At 43.1% G+C, this 19,714-nt stretch overlaps 1 protein-coding gene across 1 annotated transcript in view; it reads left to right on the top strand.

The window, feature by feature from the left end:
* The first annotated feature begins 6,254 nt into the window (after positions 1–6,254).
* LOC124775695 overlaps positions 6,255–19,714 on the top strand; it is a 139,052-nt gene continuing 125,592 nt past the window's right edge. The window contains exon 1 of the mRNA XM_047250522.1: positions 6,255–6,355. Coding sequence (XP_047106478.1) covers positions 6,255–6,355 — 101 coding nt within the window. The remainder of the gene's footprint in view (positions 6,356–19,714) is intronic.

Genomic DNA, 19,714 nt, shown 5'->3' with positions numbered 1-19,714 from the left:
GTCAGACACATGCATGGTGCATGTAGTATCTGTGAGTGCTGTCCACCTCTAGAATGGGAAAGGCACATGATCTATCTGAGTTTGATTGAAGAGATTGTGATGGCCTGGAGGCTCGGCACAAGCGTTTCAGATGCTGCACTACTTGTCGAACTTTGCCACCGCGCAGGGAGCCAGGTTTTTAGGTTTTTGGGGGTTGAAAAATTTTAAATTTTAATGTGGTTGCAAATGATGAGTTAAAAAAGGCAATGAAAATTTTACGTAAATGAAGAAGTGTGAGAATAAGTTGGAAATGCGAATCATTCATAATGTCTAGTGTCTTATGGGAAATTATCTATGACATTGTGAAACAGATGGCAAATAAAGCAACCTTAGGTGGGTCTTTTTTTTTTTTTTTAAAAAAAAACAAGCAAAACAAACAAACAAAGGTTACTTGTGGTGAGTTGCCATATCAATTTCTACCATTCTCCTACAGAAGCGAAGAACTTTATAATAAATAAATGAAGAAAATTGTCAGCATACAATGGCCTAACAGATCTGATACAGTACCTTAAACACCTCTGGCAGTATCACTGAGAAAAACAGTACGTAATAAATAAATAAAGAATTAGTAAAACATGCAATGCACATCTCATGTCATCCAGCATGTGCCATACAACTGTCGATATCACAGTGTAAATGTATACAGATTGTGTAACAGTGTGTGGAGTGATGTACCAACTGGCCACCAAAATGGAAGCAGACAGATGGACACTAACACAAAACAGCTGTCGGAAACCAGCACCCAGCATTTTGCTAGAAGTAGTAATATAACTTCCAGAAAACCATCTAAAGCTGAACCTGAAAAGGCTCGAAAAGCGGTTCATGGAATAATAAATAACGATTCAAAAAAGTGACTGGTTGCAGTTTCATGTATTTACATTAAATAGTATAGTCTTCTTACTTTTCCTTATTCACAGACAATCTTAGTTCTGCTCGGAACTCGATGACTTAATTCGGGACGTTTCGCGCCTTTTGCAGCTTCTGCCAACGTATCGTATCCATCAATTTTCAGCGGTGCAGTGAGCAGTCGTTCTCTGCGCAATAAACAGGTATGCGCTTCTTTTTTTTTCTCTTCGCAGCCGGCCGCTGTGGCTGAGCGGTTCTTGGCGCTTCAGTCCGGAACCGCGTTGCTGCTACGGTCGCAGGTTCCAATCCTACCTCGGGCGTGGATGTGTGTGATGTCCTTAGGTTAGTTAGGTTTAAGTAGTTCTAAGTCTATGGGACTGATGACCTCAGATGTTAAGTCCCATAGTGCTTAGAGCCATTTGAAGCATTTCTCTTTGCAGTGCGCTACGAGTATGTACCGCATGTGAAGATAAACGTGTATGTAAACACGCGCTTTCACGGAGCCTGTCTTTCCAGTGAGTCATTACACCGCAACAAGCAATCGGCACAAAGCGCAAACCGTGAGCGTTGAATGTACGGTGAGGACTCTTCTTGCCTCTACTCCCCGCTTGTCACTCCCCCCACGACGGTCTTGGTGCTTCTCCCACCACACAGCAGGCTCCCATCCGCTCAGGGAACCAGAAAAAGTGAATAGATTTTTATTATATGATCTGCGGGTAACATACCTTTATTTTGATTGACATAATTAATTTTGGAGTTGAAACTCAAACTGTATTACATTGTAAACGTTTAATTTCTGCTTCACTGACTGGTACCCCATACCTGGCACGGATATTGAATGCGTATTCGCGTCAGAAAGACATATGAATAAGTGTGATGTGGGAAAATAAGACGTTGTGGATGAATAACATTGTGAAAGAGGTTGTCTACGTCTGAAAATGCGAGGATAATGAGGAGAGCGGCACTTGAAATCCCTATAGCCGAACTAGCTGCTAACAGATCTAGCAGTCCGCCTCTGAATTGCTTCCATGTCTTCCTTCAATCCAACCAGTTGGGGATCCCAAATACTCGAACAGTACTCAAGATTGGGCCACACTAGTGTCCTATACGCGGTCTCCTTTACAGAGGAACAACATTTTCCTAAAATTCTTCCAATAAACCAGAGTCGACCATTTGCCTTCCCACCACAGACCTTACATGCTCGTTCCAAATCATATCGCTTTGCAGCGTTACATCGAGATAGCCAAGTGATGTGATTGGGTCAAGCAGCACAATACTAGTGCTGTATTCGAACATTACAGTTTTTTTCCTACTCATCAGCATTAATTTACATTTTTTTCAATTCACAGCTAGCTGTCATTCATTAGACCAACTAGAAATTTCAAGCCCGCCCGGTTGGCCGTGCGGTCTAACGCACGGCTTTCCGGACTGGGAAGGAGCGCCTGGTCCCCGGCACGAATCCGCCCGGCGGACCTGTGTCGAGGTTCGATGAGCAGGCCAGTCTGTGGATGGTTTTTAGGCGGTTTCCCATCTGCTTCGGCGAATGCGGGCTGGTTATCCTTATTCCGCCTCGGGTACACTATGTTGGCCAGTGCTGCGCAAACAAGTTCTCCGCGTACGCGTACACCACCATTACTCTGGCACGCAAACATAGGGGTTACATTCGTCTGGTGTGAGACGTTCCCTGAGAGGAGTGAAGGGGGAGGGGGAGTCCACTGGGGGCCGAACTGCACAATAACCCTGAAAGAGCGGTTCGGTGTGGGGCGGCGGAGGGGTGAAGTGGACTGCGGTAGTTGTCGTGGGGTTGTGGACCACTGCGGCTGCGGCGGGGACCGAGCCTCTTTGTCGTTTCTAGGCCCCCGGTTAACATACAATACAATACAACTAGAAATCTTGTCTACGTCATCTTATATCCTGCTACAGTCATTCAACGACGACACCTTCCCATAGACAACAGCATCATCAGCAAACAGTAGCAAATTGCTGCCCCACGTGTCTGTCGGATCAGTTATGCATGCAGAGAATAACAGCAGTCCTATCAGGCTTCCTTGGGGGAACCCTTTACAGTAACCTTGTCTCTGATGAAAGCTCGCCGTCGAAGAGGATACGCCGGCAAAGCTTTTAATCCCGCAGAAGCTTTTCTGTTGCAAGGAAATTTATTACACTGGAACTTAGAATACGCTCAAGACTTTTGCAGCAAACCAACGTTAAGGACGTTGGTCCGTAACTTTGTAGGTTTGTCCTTTTACTCATCTTATATATGGGAGTCACCTGTTATTTTTCCAGTCCCATGGGACTTCGCGCTGGGTGAGAGATTCACGGCAAATGAAAGCTAATTCAAGAGCCAATGCCGAAGAGTAGGGTAGGTAGGGGTAGAGCCCCGCAATTTTCAGTCTTTCAGTATTGTGATCAATGAGGGGCAGAAGTTGGGTTGTTTCCTATAACCCATACACATTCCAGATCTGACTGATTAATACTTACAGATAAATTTACATTTTAGCTAAGACAGATATTGTAAGGTTTTACCCCACAAAATAGGATAAAGCCACATAGTGCGTGTCTTTGCCCCATTTGAGATAAACATGGATAAGAAAGGATGACTGCGTAGTAAAAACACTTGACATAACCCTTTTTAACATTGTTGTACATAACAGTTTTGTAGCCAAGTTACTCAACAAAATACTGAACTGAAATGTCTCGTAAGTTTTGACATTACGCTTAAAAATACTTGTACGTAAACAATACTTTCTTGCCCACGTAAGGAGGATTAGTAGTGTAACCTAAGAGAGCTCATTTACTGAGGCTAAGCTGTCTAGGTACCCAGTAAATAGTGTATTTTGATAGGTCCTCTGATTCTTCCTTGAAGTCCCGGCTCTTCTTCTTCTTCTTCCTTACTTCTTGTTATTCAGGTGATTCTTCGCCAAATAGTGAGTCCATATCTATATCTGAGGTACTATTGTAATTTCAAAAGTCTGAATTTGATTCTGAAGAATGCAATCAACTGGCTATTTGATCTGTTTTCTTCCTTTTTTTTTTGGCATTGATGTAGTGAAATCTAGATTTCGTCTTTTTATTTCTATAGCACACTCCTTTATTTCTTTGTCACGTCTTTCCTTCTCAGTGGCAAGCTTTTCTTTTCCCATTCCTCTTCTTTCAAAAATGGTTCAAATGACTCTGAGCACTATGGGACTCAACTGCTGAGGTCATTAGTCCCATAGAACTTAGAACTAGTTAAACCTAACTAACCTAAGGACATCACAAACATCCATGCCCGAGGCAGGATTCGAACCTGCGACCGTAGCGGTCTTGCGGTTCCAGACTGCAGCGCCTTTAACCGCACGGCCACTTCGGCCGGCCCTCTTCTTTCATTCGTTCTTTATTGGGTATCGGCGTTATAAGCACAGATTTAATGCTTTGACAGAAAGTTCCCCCTAAATCTTTATTCTCGACAGCGATATTATATCTTCAGGTGAGCTAATCTAACGCAGTGTGTGTTGAACGTCATCTTTTGAGGGGGTTATCACTGAAGAATTGTTGTCGGATTGATGGAGCTGCGGGAATTTACCCCAAAACACGTACGGGGAATTACCCCATTTCGCTATTTTCTGAAAAATGCGCTATTGCTGATTTCGGGGACCAAGTGGGACAGTTACACTATGTGATCAAAAGTATCCGGACACCTGAATGAATGATTTATGTCCTCCATCGGTAATGCCGGAATTCAATACGGTGTTCGTCCATCTTTAGCCTTGATGACAGCTTCCACTCTCGCAGGCATACGTTCAATCAGGTGCTGGAATATTTCTTGGGTATGGAAGCCCATTCTTCACGGAGTGCTGCACTGAGGAGAGGTATCGATGTCGGTCGGTGAAGCCTGCCACGAAGAGTCTGTGCAGGCCAGTCCATTACAGGGGTGTTACTGTCGTGTAACCACTCCACCACAGGTCGTGCATTATGAACAGGTGCTCGATCGTGTTGAAAGATGCAATCGCCATCCCCGAATTGCTGTTCAACAGTGGTAAGCAAGAAGATGCTTAAAACAGCAGTGTGGGCCTGTGCTGCGATAGTGCCACGCAAAACAACAAGGGATGGAACAGTCCTCCATGAAAAACACGACACACCATAACACCACCGCCTCCGAATTTTACTGTTGGCACTACACACGCTGGCAGATGTCGTTCACCGGGCATTGTCCATACCCACGCCCTGCCATCGGATCGCCATATTGTGCACCGTCATTCGTCACTCCACACAACGTCTTTCTACTGTTCAATCGTCCAATGTTTACGCTCCTTACGCCAAGCGACGCGTCGTTTGGCATTTACCGGCGTGACGTGTGGCTTATGAGCAGCCGCTCGACCATTAAATCCAAGTTTTCTCACCTCCCGCCTAACTGTCATAGTACTTTCAGTGGATCCTGATGCAGTCTGGAATTCCTGTGTGGTGGTCTGGATATATGTCTGTCTATTGCACATTACGACCCCTTCGACTGGCGGCGGTCTCTGTCAGTCAACAGACGAGGTCGGCCTGTACGCTTTTGTGCTGTATGTGTCCCCTCACGTTTCCACTTCACTATCACGTGAGAAACAGTGGACCTAGGGATGTTTAGGAGTGTGGAAATCTCGCGTACAGCCATATGACACAAGTGACATCCAATCACCTGACCACGTTCAAAGTCTGTGAGTTCCGCGGAGGGTCCCATTCTGCTCTCTCAAGATGTCTAATGAATACTGAGGTCGCTGATATGGAGTACCTGGCAGTAGGTCGTAGCACAATGGACCTAATATGAAAAACGTATGTTTTGGGGGGTATCTGGATACTTTTGATCTCACAGTGTACTTCCACGCGGAAATGAAGCGTAAATGCAGCAGTATAAAAAAGTAATTCGTTGATTCTTCTTAACAAAACGTACGTTATACAACGTTCAAGGTAAACATCAGGAAAGTTATACGTGAGTATAAAAAAAAATACCTATGTCAGTTTCTCACCTATGGAGCGACGTGCGTGGTCAAAATTTCAAGGAACGATACATTACAATAAAACAAACGTACCACCAGGTGGTCAGAGGTCAAATCCTGAATCGATGGCAGTCGATTATAAACTAGGTGCGGGTTTTACCCCATGTAGGGGTTATACTCCCACCTGCGCCACCGGCTGTAAAACCGGTGGTTCCAGCCAGACCTACCGGCTTATTTGTTTACAATTCTTTCAATTGTTCCTCATCGTCAGGGATACATATTTCTATGCCCCCTATGCGGGAGGTTGCGCAACGGTCAAAAGAGGTGTGAGCGGAAATGTGGCCCACCTAAATGTAGGGAAGGGAGCGGTGCTTATGTCGGGCACCGGGACTACTGGAGAGGCAGACGCATATGACGGGTGCAGGCGCCGACAACACAGAAGGTGTCCCGCGCATTGTGTTTGCCCGTGATAAGGGCGCCGGGCCGAGGGTCGACCGAAGCTCAGCTGACTCGTTAGTCTGTGACCGCCTCCGCTAGAGCAGACCGTCGTCTCCACCGCCGCCGCCTCCTCCTCCTCCTCCACCTCCAAGCACCATGGGTAAGCTGCAATATCTCTGCTTTCGTGCTACATGCGGACTCGAAGTCGACAAATCGAGCAGTGCAGAATATGAGTGAACGCTGTAGGGACACATTTCATGTTGCTCTCAGTTACCTTACTCCAGTCTTATTGTACTATATACAAGATCCACAAATTTATATTCCGAGAGCCACAGTGGCAAGAGTGTGCCGAGAATACCAAATTTCAGGCATTACCTCTCACTTCGGACAACACAGTGGACAACGGCCTTCACTTAACCACCGGGAATAGCGGCGTTTGCATAGAGTTGTCAGTGCTAACACACAAGCAACATTGCGTAAAATAACAGCAGGAATCAATTGCGACATGTACCATTCTTATCCGTTAGTAGAATGTGGCGAAATTTGGAGTTAATTGACTATGGCAGCTGACGGCCGACGCGAATGCCTTTGCTAACCGCACGTCATGGCGCCTCTCCCTGGTTCGTGGGCATAGCGGTTGGACCCTAGACGACTGGAAAACAGTGGCGTGGGCAGATGAGCCTCGATTTTAGTTTGTAAGAGCTGAAGATGCGATTCGAGTGTTGCGCAGCTCTCACGAAGCCATGGACCTAAGTTGCCAGCAAGGCACTGTGCAGGCTGGTGGTGGCTCCATAATGCTGTGGACTGTGTTTACGCGGAATGGACTGAATCCTCTGGGTGTTCTGCTACTTGGAGACCACGACGTAATGATTCCAAACAACGACGGAATTCTTATGGATGTCAGTGCCCCTTTTCACCGGGCCACAGTTGTTCGCGACTGGTTTGAAGAACGGTCTCGATAATTCGAGCGAATGATTTAGCCACCCCGACCGCCCGACATGGATCACATCCAACATTTATAGGTGTACTGGCAACACTTTCGTAATTATGGACGGCTATTGAGGCAGCAGGGCTCAGTATTTGCACAGGAGACTTCCAACGTCTTGTTGAGTTGATGCCACGTTGAACTGCTGCACCACGCCGGGCAAAAAGAAGCCCGACCCGATATTAGGGGGTATCCCATGACTTCTGTCACCTCGATGTATAGCGCACTAGTCCCCAGGAGCTCTTCCGAAGTCACTGAGCTTAACGTGTTCACGTGACAGCCAGACCACTATCTATGTCTTATGCCATCATTCCACATTATACTGTGGAGCCTGCCGCTGTGGTCGAGCGATTCTAGGCGCTTCAGAAAGGAACCGCGCGACCGCTACCGTCGCAGGTTCGAATCCTGCCTCGGGCATGGATGTGTGTAATGTCCTTAGGTTAGTTAGGTTTCAGTAGTTCTAAGTTCTAGGGGACTCATGACCTCAGATGTTAAGTCCTATAGTGATCAGAGCCATTTGTACCATTTTATACTGTGGAGCATTCTGCAATGTAGTCCAGTACTTAAGCTTTCGTCTTAGTAATCTGGAACGGGTACAATTTAGTGACCGAACATTATTAACATATCATTAGTCATTAAGCTCGCATGTGAGAGTTGTGCAAGATGAAAACCTGATTTCGGAATCAAAATCTCGTTTTTGTAACTACATGTTAGGCCGGAATCAGTGTCGTGCGGTAGCGTTCTCACTTCCCGCGCCCAGGTTCCCGGGTTCGATTCCCGGCGGGGTCAGGGATTTTCTCTGCCTCGTGATGACTGGGTGTTATGTGATGTCCTTAGGTTAGTTAGGTTTAAGCAGTTCTAAGTTCTAGGGGACTGATGACCATAGATGTTAAGTCCCATAGTGCTCAGAGCCATTTGAACCATGTTTGAACCGGAATCAGTTTTGCTATCCCGATAAACTATCGGATCTTCCCAGCGCCCCTTGTTTTACACAAATAATGTCTGTCGATTATCTCTTCTGATTCCGTAATACCTTTAACAATTTGGAGGGGGCAGGGGGTGGAGTTCATTGCTCAAGGAAAAAATGTTTAAAAATTGACGCTAACTAATGCATGCGAAAATTTTATTACACTCACCGAGACCACGCACATTGTGGAAAAATTTCGGCATCGTCACTGTTGGGCTACTGCTAGATACTAAATGGCTAGAAACGTTCGTAGTGATCGGAATACATTCCAGATACTTGTTCGGAATTGGCAAATATTTGTCACCAAATATTTACGTACGGCAACCTTTGTGGCTAAAAGCAAGAGTGGGTATAGCCGTTTACAAATTGATCGGCTACGCAGGGTATAGAGTTGTTGCCAATTAGATTTTACTATTTCATTAAAAAAAATTGTACGTATCTACTTCCACCTCACAAACATTAGTTCTTCTCACTGTTCAAGCAAAGGAAATTAATAACTTCATTATCAGTCCAGCACTTTTTGGTTTCTTTCACTCCACACGAAATCCCTTCCTCCACATCATTCAATATTTAAACAAAAAAAACGTAGATAAGTAGCAACCTGAGAGACCTAGCAAGACTGAAATGCGATAGGACGTTTTCAAGGGGCGAAAATCGACTGCAAAGTTGAGGCCCTGCAGTCAAATTAGCATTTTAAAAAAAAATTATTGGTTGTTTGTATAACCAACCAGAAGCGGTATTGGGACATCAGTGCACTGAATATCGGATTTGGGAGCCAAAGTGACTGCAGAAGTCTAAGTTCGGGTAGGGAACCATCACTCGCTATGGTAAGAAATCAGCTGGACCGCAGCGTTGTAGAGGTTACAAATTGTTGGAAATCACTTGCCATTATTCCTCGCGATCCTCCAGCCAATTATACAGCCATCGTTCACAGCAACCTAAAGGAAAGGGATTCTGCAAAAACAGTAACAACTGACTGGTCGTCAGACTTCCCTTATAGGCGATCTAAGCCTCTCGGTGAACTGTATGCTTAGCAATAACGATGTCTACAGGACATACTTATCTTCGAAATTGTTAGGTGGTTCACTTAATATGTTACAGGCTGGAAGTGTGGTAGTCTTAAGTAAAACCGAGCGAGGTGGCGCAGTGGTTAGCACACTGGACTCGCATTCGGGAGGACGACGGTTCAATCTCGCGTCCGGCCGTCCTGATTTAGGTTTTCCGTGATTTCCCTAGATCACTTCAGGCAAATGCCCGGATGGTTCCTTTTAAAGGGCACGGCCAATTTTCTCCCCCATCCTTCCCTAACCTGAGCTTGTGCTCCGTCTAAAAAAAAATGGCTCTGAGCACTATGGGACTCAACTGCTGAGGTCATTAGTCCCCTAGAACTTAGAACTAGTTAAACCTAACTAACCTAAGGACATCACAAACATCCATGCCCGAGGCAGGATTCGAACCTGCGACCGTAGCGGTCTTGCGGTTCCTGACTTCAGCGCCTTTAACCGCACGGCCACTTCGGCCGGCTACTCCGTCTCTAATGACCTCGTTGTCGACGGGACGTTAAACACTAATTTCCTCCTCCTCTCCTCCTTAACTAAAATGTTTTGTCCGTCTTGAACACGGGACATACACCATGCCGCCAATGTTTCTGCTTCTAAGGTCTATTATAGGAGGGAAATAAGGCCGGAGGAGTGTTAGGAACTAGCGTCTTTCCTTTTGGAGGACGTGAAACACGTAGCACGATATCAGGTGAGGAAGGAGAGGCCTATGACCGAGTGAAGTAACCAGACGACATCCGTTTCAAGCGATTTAGTGAAGTCATGGAACATGTATAAGCATAGTTCCCTGATGGAGGTTTGAGGGCACTCTTCCATGCAAGTGACACATTAGATTTATTCGAAATGCTAACCTTTTCTTCAAGTTAACCGTATACAGGTATGGGTATGAGTAAAGCAATTATCGCCGGCCGGAGTGGCTGAGCGGTTCTAGGCGCTACAGTCTGGAGCCGCGCGAACGCTACGGTCGCAGGTTCGAATCCTGCCTCGGGCATGGATGTGTTTGATGTCCTTAGATTAGTTAGGTTTAAGTAGTTCTAAGTTCTAGGGGACTGATGACCTCAGAAGTTAAGTCCCATAGTGCTCAGAGCCATTTGAACCATTTTTTGAAAGCAATTATCAACGAGAAAGATCGTTTTGATAAAATGGTGCTTCACTGGACATGGCCCTATTTGAGACCGCATGCATGTGAGTTCCTTCTTTCTATACACTCAAGGACGCCCATACCCTGGGGCAGGGAGCCCTCCTAGCTCTCAGGGGAAGAAACAAATATAGAGTAGTCAGGTGTTTTTATTTAAGAAAAATGATTTAGAAGTCGGTATTATGCAGGTTTTTAACAGGGTCGAAACTGGAAATTTTCTTACGGCGACTTACAGGTCGCCATTCGTCTTTGAGAATATTAAAAATACTCCATACCCTCAGGTCCACCCCCCCCCCCCCCCATCCTATACACTACCGTATGGGTCCCCTTGTATGGACTGTTTTATTCATTCGTTTGTGAGGAATACAGTTTCACGCGGAATCCGAGCTTGGCTAAATTTGACGTTTCTCACACATTCAAAGCATTACCAGACATGAAACTAACGTTAAGCACAAAATAGTCCTCGGATAAATCGAAACAGAACAACAAAATTACGATTTTCTAACACTGTAGTCACCCAGAGAATCACCAATAAATATAATACCTCAGAAATAATCCAATAGCTCTCCTGGAGTGATTAGTTCAGTCTACCGCAGAGTGTTTTGAAATTGTCCGAGAAACTAAAAATTTACATCTTGAATGTCACTGAGGAAAGGAACTTCTTGCATTAAGAGAGCCCTTGAATCTCGTAGTTTTCACTGTATTCTTATGTGGAGAAATGGCGAGACGTAAGTCTTCACACTCGACATATTTTGCTTAATTGTACTTCACGATGAATAGCGCCTCAAACATGGTGGCCATAGCAACTCGCGAATGAGCAAGGCTAGATATTCACCATAAGCTTCTGTGAAAGTAGGAAGTACCGGCAGATCTGGGCTATGGTGGATATCGTTGCCTCTTGCCTACATAGGACAGTTTCATCAATTGTTAAACGAGGTGTTTGATTCACAATAAATTTAAGTATGTATTATGATGCCAGCATAAAATGTGGGTAAAAGCATTGTCCGCGAAAGGAAAGGTTCAGTTTTCTTGTACGCAACTCTCTTAACGTTTTAGCTATAAAAATGTTCCACTTTAGGTAAATACAGGGTGTATCAAAAAGAATCATGCGATTTTAAAAAATCATAACTATTATGTTATTTAAGATATGTGCCTGAACAACGTACTGTTGGAAAGAGCAAACTCTCGAGTTTTACATGGTTCCCGATAGGTAGCAGCAGTGTGCGCCCACTTCAGTTCTAGTAAAAATGATATCGGGACAACGTAAAGTGTTTTGTGTTCTACGTTTTGCGCAGTGCGGTTGAGTGGTACCTGTTCAGCGTGACTTTCGTACAAGGTATGGTGTGGATCCTCCTACAGCAAAGAACATTAGCCGACGGCATGAACAATTCCGAGAGAGAGGTTGTCTGTGTAAAGACAAATCGCCGGGCCGTCCCCGAGTGTCTGACACAGACGTCAACGCATCCGCCACGGTTTCAAAATGAGTCTGCAGAAACCCGTTCGCCGTGCAGCTCGACAGCTCAGCATGCCCCCGATATCCTTCAGGCGTGTGTTGCTTCAACATTTGCACATGGAGTCATAAAAATTCCGCTATTGCAAGCTCTTCGTGAAGGTGACAAACAACGTGTGGAGTTCTGTAATTTCGTTCTTGGAAAGACGGAAGATAACAGTTTTCTTCCACGCTTAATGTTTAGTGACGAGGCAACATTCCATTTAATGAAAAAGTGAGTCGCCAGAATGTGAGAATATGGGGCACGGAACAAGCATATGAAGTTGTACAACATGAGAGGAACTCTCCAAAATGCAATGTGTTTTGTGCATTTTCACGGGAAAAGGTGTATGGTCCATTTTTCTTTCCCGAGAACACTGTTAAAGGCAGCTCATACCTTAATATGCTTGAGAAATTTCTTTTCCCACAGTTGGAGCCTGATTTGAACGACTTAATTTACCAACAGGAATGGCCGCCCGCCGCACTATCATCTGGAACTGCGGGAATTTTTAAATCAAAGGATTGTGAACGATAGTTCGGTGGCACTCAACCACATGATTCAGCCTTACTTTACTGGCCTCCAAGGTCGCCGGACCTGACTGTATGTGATTATTTCTTGTGGGCGTTTATAAAAGACTCTGTTTATGTGCCTCCGTTACCATCAACAATGAATGAACTGAGACATCACATAACAGCAGCTGTGGAAGCTGTAACCCAAGACATGCTCGCTGCAGTGTGGGAACAATTTGAATACCACATTGACATACGCTGTGCATCTCAAGGGGGCCTACTGAACACCTATGAAAAGGTATGAAAGAAATGCTTTTTGCGTTTCCCGTTCATCAAAAAACAAAGTTCATTATATATATTAATTAGTTTCAGAAATATAGACGTGTCAAATCCGATGATTCTTTTTGATACACCTTGTATAATTAGGAAATATCTGTTCGCATTCCTTTGCTGATGATCTCCTGCTTGACTTCGTACAGCTGGGCGAGGTGGATCGGTAGTAACAACGCCGGAAGTCTGTAAGAAGGGGCTGCGTTTAAATCTCCGTCTGGCAGTCATAGTTTTTAGGCTTGGTATTCTTTCCGAAAATTACTTGAAAAGATTGTCGAGGGCTTCCTTAAACAGCAAGGTTTCTTTTTATGGCTACACCTCTCTGTCTGTGCAGCTGCTCGGAATGACCTAGACGGTTAGGTTCCCCCTCTCTTACATTTATTTTACTATCTTTTACTCTTATCCGTGGTCTGAGTTGTAATCAACAGGTGTTACAGCAAAATTCAGACTTATTTTAAAGTTGGTAGAAGTCTATCAGCAGCATCTGTTTCCGATTGGTTTTTATCTGTTCTTTCATTTGTTGTTAAACTGTAGTGACAATTAACAACAGGATTCAGGAGAACAAACATCATTGAGTATTATCTATTGTTAAGCTTCTTAGGATATTAGGACTGCGGCCATTGTTCTAAATCCAAAGTCAAAGAGAGAAATCGGATCTCATAGATTGTCGGCAAGCGTGTCTGAGTCAGCTGTGCGTCTACAGGGGGGGGGGGAGGGGGGGGGGGGGTGAACGCTAGGGATGGCATTTATCGCTGAAACAACCGGTTTTAGGTTACATCGTTTTTTTTTCACGCCAGTTTAATCGCTCAAAATAACCACTTTTCTCTAAAAGTGATAAATGGTTGAATAAGACAAATAAATCACCACTATTCTATTGATTCTAAACTTTTGAGAGGCTACTAAAAATCATGTTGTAATCGGGGGTCATACCAGTATTTGAGTATTACTAATAGTCATTGCTAAAGGAGGAAAACTGAGATTGAACTGTTTTTCTTGTTAATTTGTCCGTTTTCAAGGGTCACAAGCTGATAAAGGCGTATTATGTAGATATGCATCAGTCAGCTACCTTTTATTGTATACTATGAATGAACTGTTGTCATGTTTTTAATTTATCATTGTTACTATTTCCTTCCTCTTTTATTACTTCATCGAAATGGTGGACAAATCTTTAATCTCTTAAAACAAATGAAGCATTGTACTTCACTGCTACTTCAACTGGTAAAAGAAGAAACTACCGTGTAGAACAGATGCGGCAATTTGTACATACAGCACGTACACGCGTACCTTTAGCCACGAGACACTGAAATAGGGACTCTATTGGCTCAGCAATGCTGTACAATTTCTTGTGCCATCTGTCTGTTGATTGTTTCTTCGTCATTGTTATTAAAATAGCGTTAATCTCTTTTCCTATTTCCTATAATAATTCAGTATTTCCAACCAATGGAAATTTTACGAATAAAAATTAATCCTTTTTTTTTAAATTATTTAAAGACGAAAAATTTTAGCACTATTGCTACGATTAATTGATATTTCGATTTTTTTACTCGGCTATTAGTAAGAAATAAAGAATACCTGTTATAATTGAGACCACAGAAATACCGAAATATACTGGTTACTCAGAACTAAAGTACCGGTATCGGTTTTAACCGGTCGGTTGCTTTCTTTTTAATCAGACATTTTGTTTTTGTTGTGCGTGACTATGGAGTTACGTCTCAGCTGTGCGACTGGATTCGTGGTTAGCTCTCATAAACGTTGCAGTTCGCAGTAACTGACGGGACATGATCTAGTGAAACCCAAGCTATATCTAGGGTTCCCAAGGACGTGTCAAAGACCCTCTGCTGTTCTTAATTTACATAAACGATGTAGGAGACAAACTGAGAAACGCTCTTACATTGTTTGCAGATGATGCTGTCGTTTACAGTCTTGTAAAGTCATCACAGAATCAAAACGAATTACAAAATGATTTAAAAAAGATATCTACATAATCCAAAAAGTGTCAGTTGACCAAGACTAACAAAAAAGTGAGTTCCTCGACTTGAGTATTAAAAAAAATCCGTTAAATCCCTGTTACACGATAAATCACACAAACGTAAATGTAGACGATACAAATAAATACGTAGGGATTACAATTACGAACGCCTTAAATTGGAACCATCACATAGAAAATGTGTGGGACGCGACCAAAAACTACGTTTTATTGGCAGAACGCTTACAAGGTGTTTCAAAATTACTGAAGGGACTGCCTGCACTATGCTAGGATCCTTACACGATGACACTGACGGAGGACATGGAAAAAGATCAAATGTCAAAGTCAAGGAAACAATAACATTTGGGATCGTAATTACCAAAACAAAGGCGTTTTCCGTTGTGGCAAGATCTTTTCAAGTAATTACAATCACAAATCAAATTTTCCCCTCCGAATCCCAAACGATTATTCTCACCAACTGCAGAGGTATAAACGACGACAATGATAAGAAGAGGAATTAGAGCTCTCACGGAAAGATTTGCTCATGGATGTTCATTTCTCTCACGTGCTATTCGAGAGTGGAACAGTAGAGAAATGATCTGAAAATAACTCTATGAACCCTCTGTCCAAAACTCAAGTGTTGACTGCGGAATAACCAACTAGATATAGAATTTATCCTGAAATTATATAGAAGTAAAAGAGTCTGAGCTTAGTCACTTAAATTGCGAATCCAGCGACTTGTCCATTCTAGTGATGTACTCTCGTCGGGTTTGCAGCCACGTAGTGTGTGCAGATCGACCTCCTTTCACTGCTGCTTTAGCAGTGCAGCAAGGACGTAGCCAGGGTTTTGTCAAAGGGTAGGGGGTCAGATTTGTTAAACAGGACCTCAACAGGTCTAATGTTTTTCATTCTGCTCCGAAAACATTTTAATTTATTGATTAATTTTATGTAACATAATTTACTTTTGGGAAACCTTCATACAAATAATATTCCGTCTATAAAATTAAGCAGAAAAAACTTCTCTTAAAAAATTATAACGCGTAATAACAAATACGTAAATGCACAATTAAATATTTCTTTTGTTAAATAAAGAACAACCGCCTACAGTCACAATCCTGATATCATCTCAACGTACGATGCATTTCGAGCTCTGGGGACTCTTCTTCAGATGCTTTAAGAGTCTACATTAGTTTCTTTTCTTTTGCCGGATTTATGTTGATTCTGATTCTGGTAAGAACACAATGGTACATTACAAAGTGACAAATTGTGAATGTAAGTTTACAAAACTAAGACAAGTCGAAAGATAACTTACTGTTTACAGTAGTGAAGACATAGTTTGGAAGCACAGAATGAGCAAACATGTTTATGTGCATCTATACCCTTATGTATATATGTATATATAGTTTTGAAGCGCAGTATGAGAAACATATTTATGTGCATTTACACACACACACACACACATATATATATATATATATATATATATATATATATAAGCACATAAACACCTTTACTTATATGTGCTTCAAAATCATGTTTCCACCGATGGAAACAGTATGTTAGTTTTCGGTTGTCGTAATTTCTAAATTTATATCCCCAATGTGCCACTTTGTAATACACCATTGTAATCTTATCAGGACCAGAATTAACCTACACCTGACAAAAGAACCTGATAAAGCATCTGGAGATGAGTCCAAAGTGTTCGAAATGCATTGTGCATTAAAATAAAATAAGGATTGTGACTAAAGGCGGTGGTTGTTCTTTACTTGACGAAAGTAAACCAGTAATGGGAGAAACACTTTCTACTGTAGACAAAACTAAGTAATTTATTTCTTTATTTGGAAATATGGTAACTTCATTCTATTGCCAAACGAAATAAAATTCTAATATATTGCCCCATTGCTAACAGAACACAACTTTTAATATAAGGTACACCATAGCAGAGCACAAGAATCCTAATGTTGGGTTGAATAACTTATAAAGTTAAACAGGTTCAATTTAAAAAAGAAAAACAGCCATATTTCTCCTACAATCTAATATATAAATTTACGACTTATCTCAAACCAGCGCAGAATTTCTTCAGCACATGAAAGCATCTCAAGTTCCTCAATTCAGTCTGAAATTTTGTTGAAGTATCTTTCATTTAATTAAAATTCTTCTGTTTTCTTAAGTGATCAAGAACCTTTTTTAAATTACTGTTTCAACAGTCAACTAAAGCAATCAAATTTATTTATAAAACAAAACGGAGTACACATATATTGTGAGCTATAGTTTGAAGACATGATGTAGCGCCGTTCCACAAGTGAGCCATTTTATGCACAGAAACATAACACAAAATGACGATCGCTAGCTGCATTCCTATGTAAATATGGATTTTAATGTCAAGAGTCTCCGAAAAGATGTTCGGCTCGCCTTCAATATAGCCCTTTTCATTTAACCAGACAGGCTGCATCTTTAAGGGAATTGGGATTTGACAGGAAAGAAAGGAATTCAGAAGGAATTGTTTGCGGGGACCAACCAGGGCGTTTGCCTCAAATGAAAACAGGAAACCCTAGAAAACCGTAGTCACGGATGTCGGCGAATAGATTCGAATCTCCTCGCTTCCCGAATCCAGGGATTGCTAGCTCAGCACCTTCAAAGCGCAGAGCTACCACGATCACTGGAGATTGGGAAAAATCTGGTTGTTATACAATGTTTTCAAAGAAAATAAAATGCATCACAACAAAAGGAGGAATACTTATATTGCATATCTTTCCTTTGATTTGGTACAATTCATCATTTGAGAGTGCATGAATGCATGCATTTTAAGATTTAATTGCGCAGGGAATTCGTGGTCTCAGTTATTACAGTATTACAAGAGCGCAAACTGATTTTAGACGAAAGGGATCGGGGGGAGGTGGAGGAGGGAGGAGGGTAGTGCGGGCCACAGTCGGCTCGGATGAATTCAAGCAGTGCGCTGCAAAAATCTGTTAGAAACGAACTATAGAATGTATTCTCATCACATACACGTTCTTCTCCCCTCCAACCTCTCCCCATCGTTCCGTATCGGAACCGGTTTTCATAACTGAGTACCGCCTGGATGGCCAGATTTGGGCTAATAAGGATCTGTTTGATAGGTTCCCGGGAATTACGCCGGATAATATTGTAGAAACCGCACAATATTTCAGCGAGACAACTGCCCGCCATCTTCAGGTGCTACTGTCGCGTCGCTGAGAAGCTCGCCAATTTATATGCTGGCTTTCTAGAACAGCGCAGGCGCCAGCCGGGGCATAACGTCATCGAAGATCAATCGTAGACAGCGTCGAATACCAGAGCCCTCTGCTGGAGAAACGGGTCGCGGTTTGCGGAAGCGCGCCGCGGCGCGGGAAAATGCGGCCGGGAGCGACGGGTCCCGTTCGCGCGCGCGAGGTGTTGGCGCACGATTTAGGCATTAATGCTGGCAGTCCCATGGTGTCATTCGCGAGGAGTAGGCTATGGGCCGGAACCGCGTTCTCTCTCTCCCTTCTCTCATCATCACGCAACTCAAACGTAACACTACATTCCACACACACACACACACACACACACACACACACACAAATACATAGCTGTAGTATTACGTATACTCTAATGGTGCTTGGGGTAAATAAATAAACGAACAAACGCTTATAGTTGCAACGAGCATTTGTGTGTATATGACGCTGTACCGTTATCGAGCATTTGTAGCCTTCGGAAAGTGTTTCCTCACGCTGTTAGTTACTTGCTGGAGTCTTTCCGGCTGCAACACAAAGGCGTAATCTTAAACATTTTTAAAGAGACTATGAGCTACTGCTGTGCTTGCGTTTAAACATTTATGACTCGAAGAACGACTGTGTGCCCATAAATGCCATCAGCTTCGTTCTGTAACTTCTCCAATGCAAATTATGGTATATGGAGGGTAGTTCTGCCTCTGCTGCCACTTTCGGGAACATAATTTTTCTTGCATTGATCACCAAGACATGCTGCGGCACCTGCGTGTCATCATTGATCGGTATCTGATTCTGAAAATTTGTGAAATATTTAATAGAACAATATTAATTGTTTAGTGATAAAGTATTAAAGTTTGCTTGATTTACAGGCAGTAGCCGCAATTTTAATTAACAATTCAAAAATAAGATAACGTAATGAATTTCCTATTCTGTGGAGTTTCGGATTTTCAGCCGGATGACGTCGACTTCTTTCCGCGATAGTTCGGCTGACAACCATTCAGCCATCGCCGGGTGAGAATATTTCTCGATCTACAGTGGTCAGGTGCATGCTTAATGTCGATATTACATGAGCATTCTCTTGCGGAAAAAGGGGCTCGCGGTTTCAAAATTCAGATGTCAAATTAATAAAATTAACTGTTGCTAGATATATTATTAGTTATAAAATGTTTACTTTCTGAAGATCTTAAAGAAATCACCGGTCCATCTTATCCAGTTGAAAACCGCCATCACAGTTAATGACATATTCCACCAAACGTATACCCACCGATTCTTTAATAACTGAATCGTAGAAGGGTCTCGTCGCGGCGAAGATTTACGTGGCAGAATAATCCACAGAATGTCCTGTCGAGATACAGCCCTCGGCTATGGCTGAGTTATTGGGCTGCGAAAGGCGACTGTGGCGACCATGTTCAAACACCTTTCCCGTACTGTGCGTTTTCTCTGACCAATATAGGCCCTGCCACAATGGCACGATATTCTGCAGATTCCATCCCTCAGCAATCCTAGATCGTCAGAACAATATCGTCCTTTGTCGAACCGAGAAGACCCCAAGTCTTTGTAGGTGGCTCGAAGATTACTTTGACGTAATGTCTCCTTAGGATTCTCCGTAATTTCGATGGAATATTGCCGACATATACGTAGGAGGAACGCCCTGGCCTTGAAGCGTTCCCACTATTTACACCGGTACAGTTTCAAGAATCACAATTTTTGTATTGTTTGCTGTTGGGGGATTTAGGAAACAGCAGCCACTCTAAGGGAAACTG

The sequence above is a fragment of the Schistocerca piceifrons genome, chromosome 2 (genome assembly GCF_021461385.2).
Source record: "Schistocerca piceifrons isolate TAMUIC-IGC-003096 chromosome 2, iqSchPice1.1, whole genome shotgun sequence".
NCBI lineage: Eukaryota > Metazoa > Arthropoda > Insecta > Orthoptera > Acrididae > Schistocerca > Schistocerca piceifrons.
Note: the sequence above shows the minus strand (reverse complement) of the source record. Positions and strands in the feature narration are given on the sequence as shown.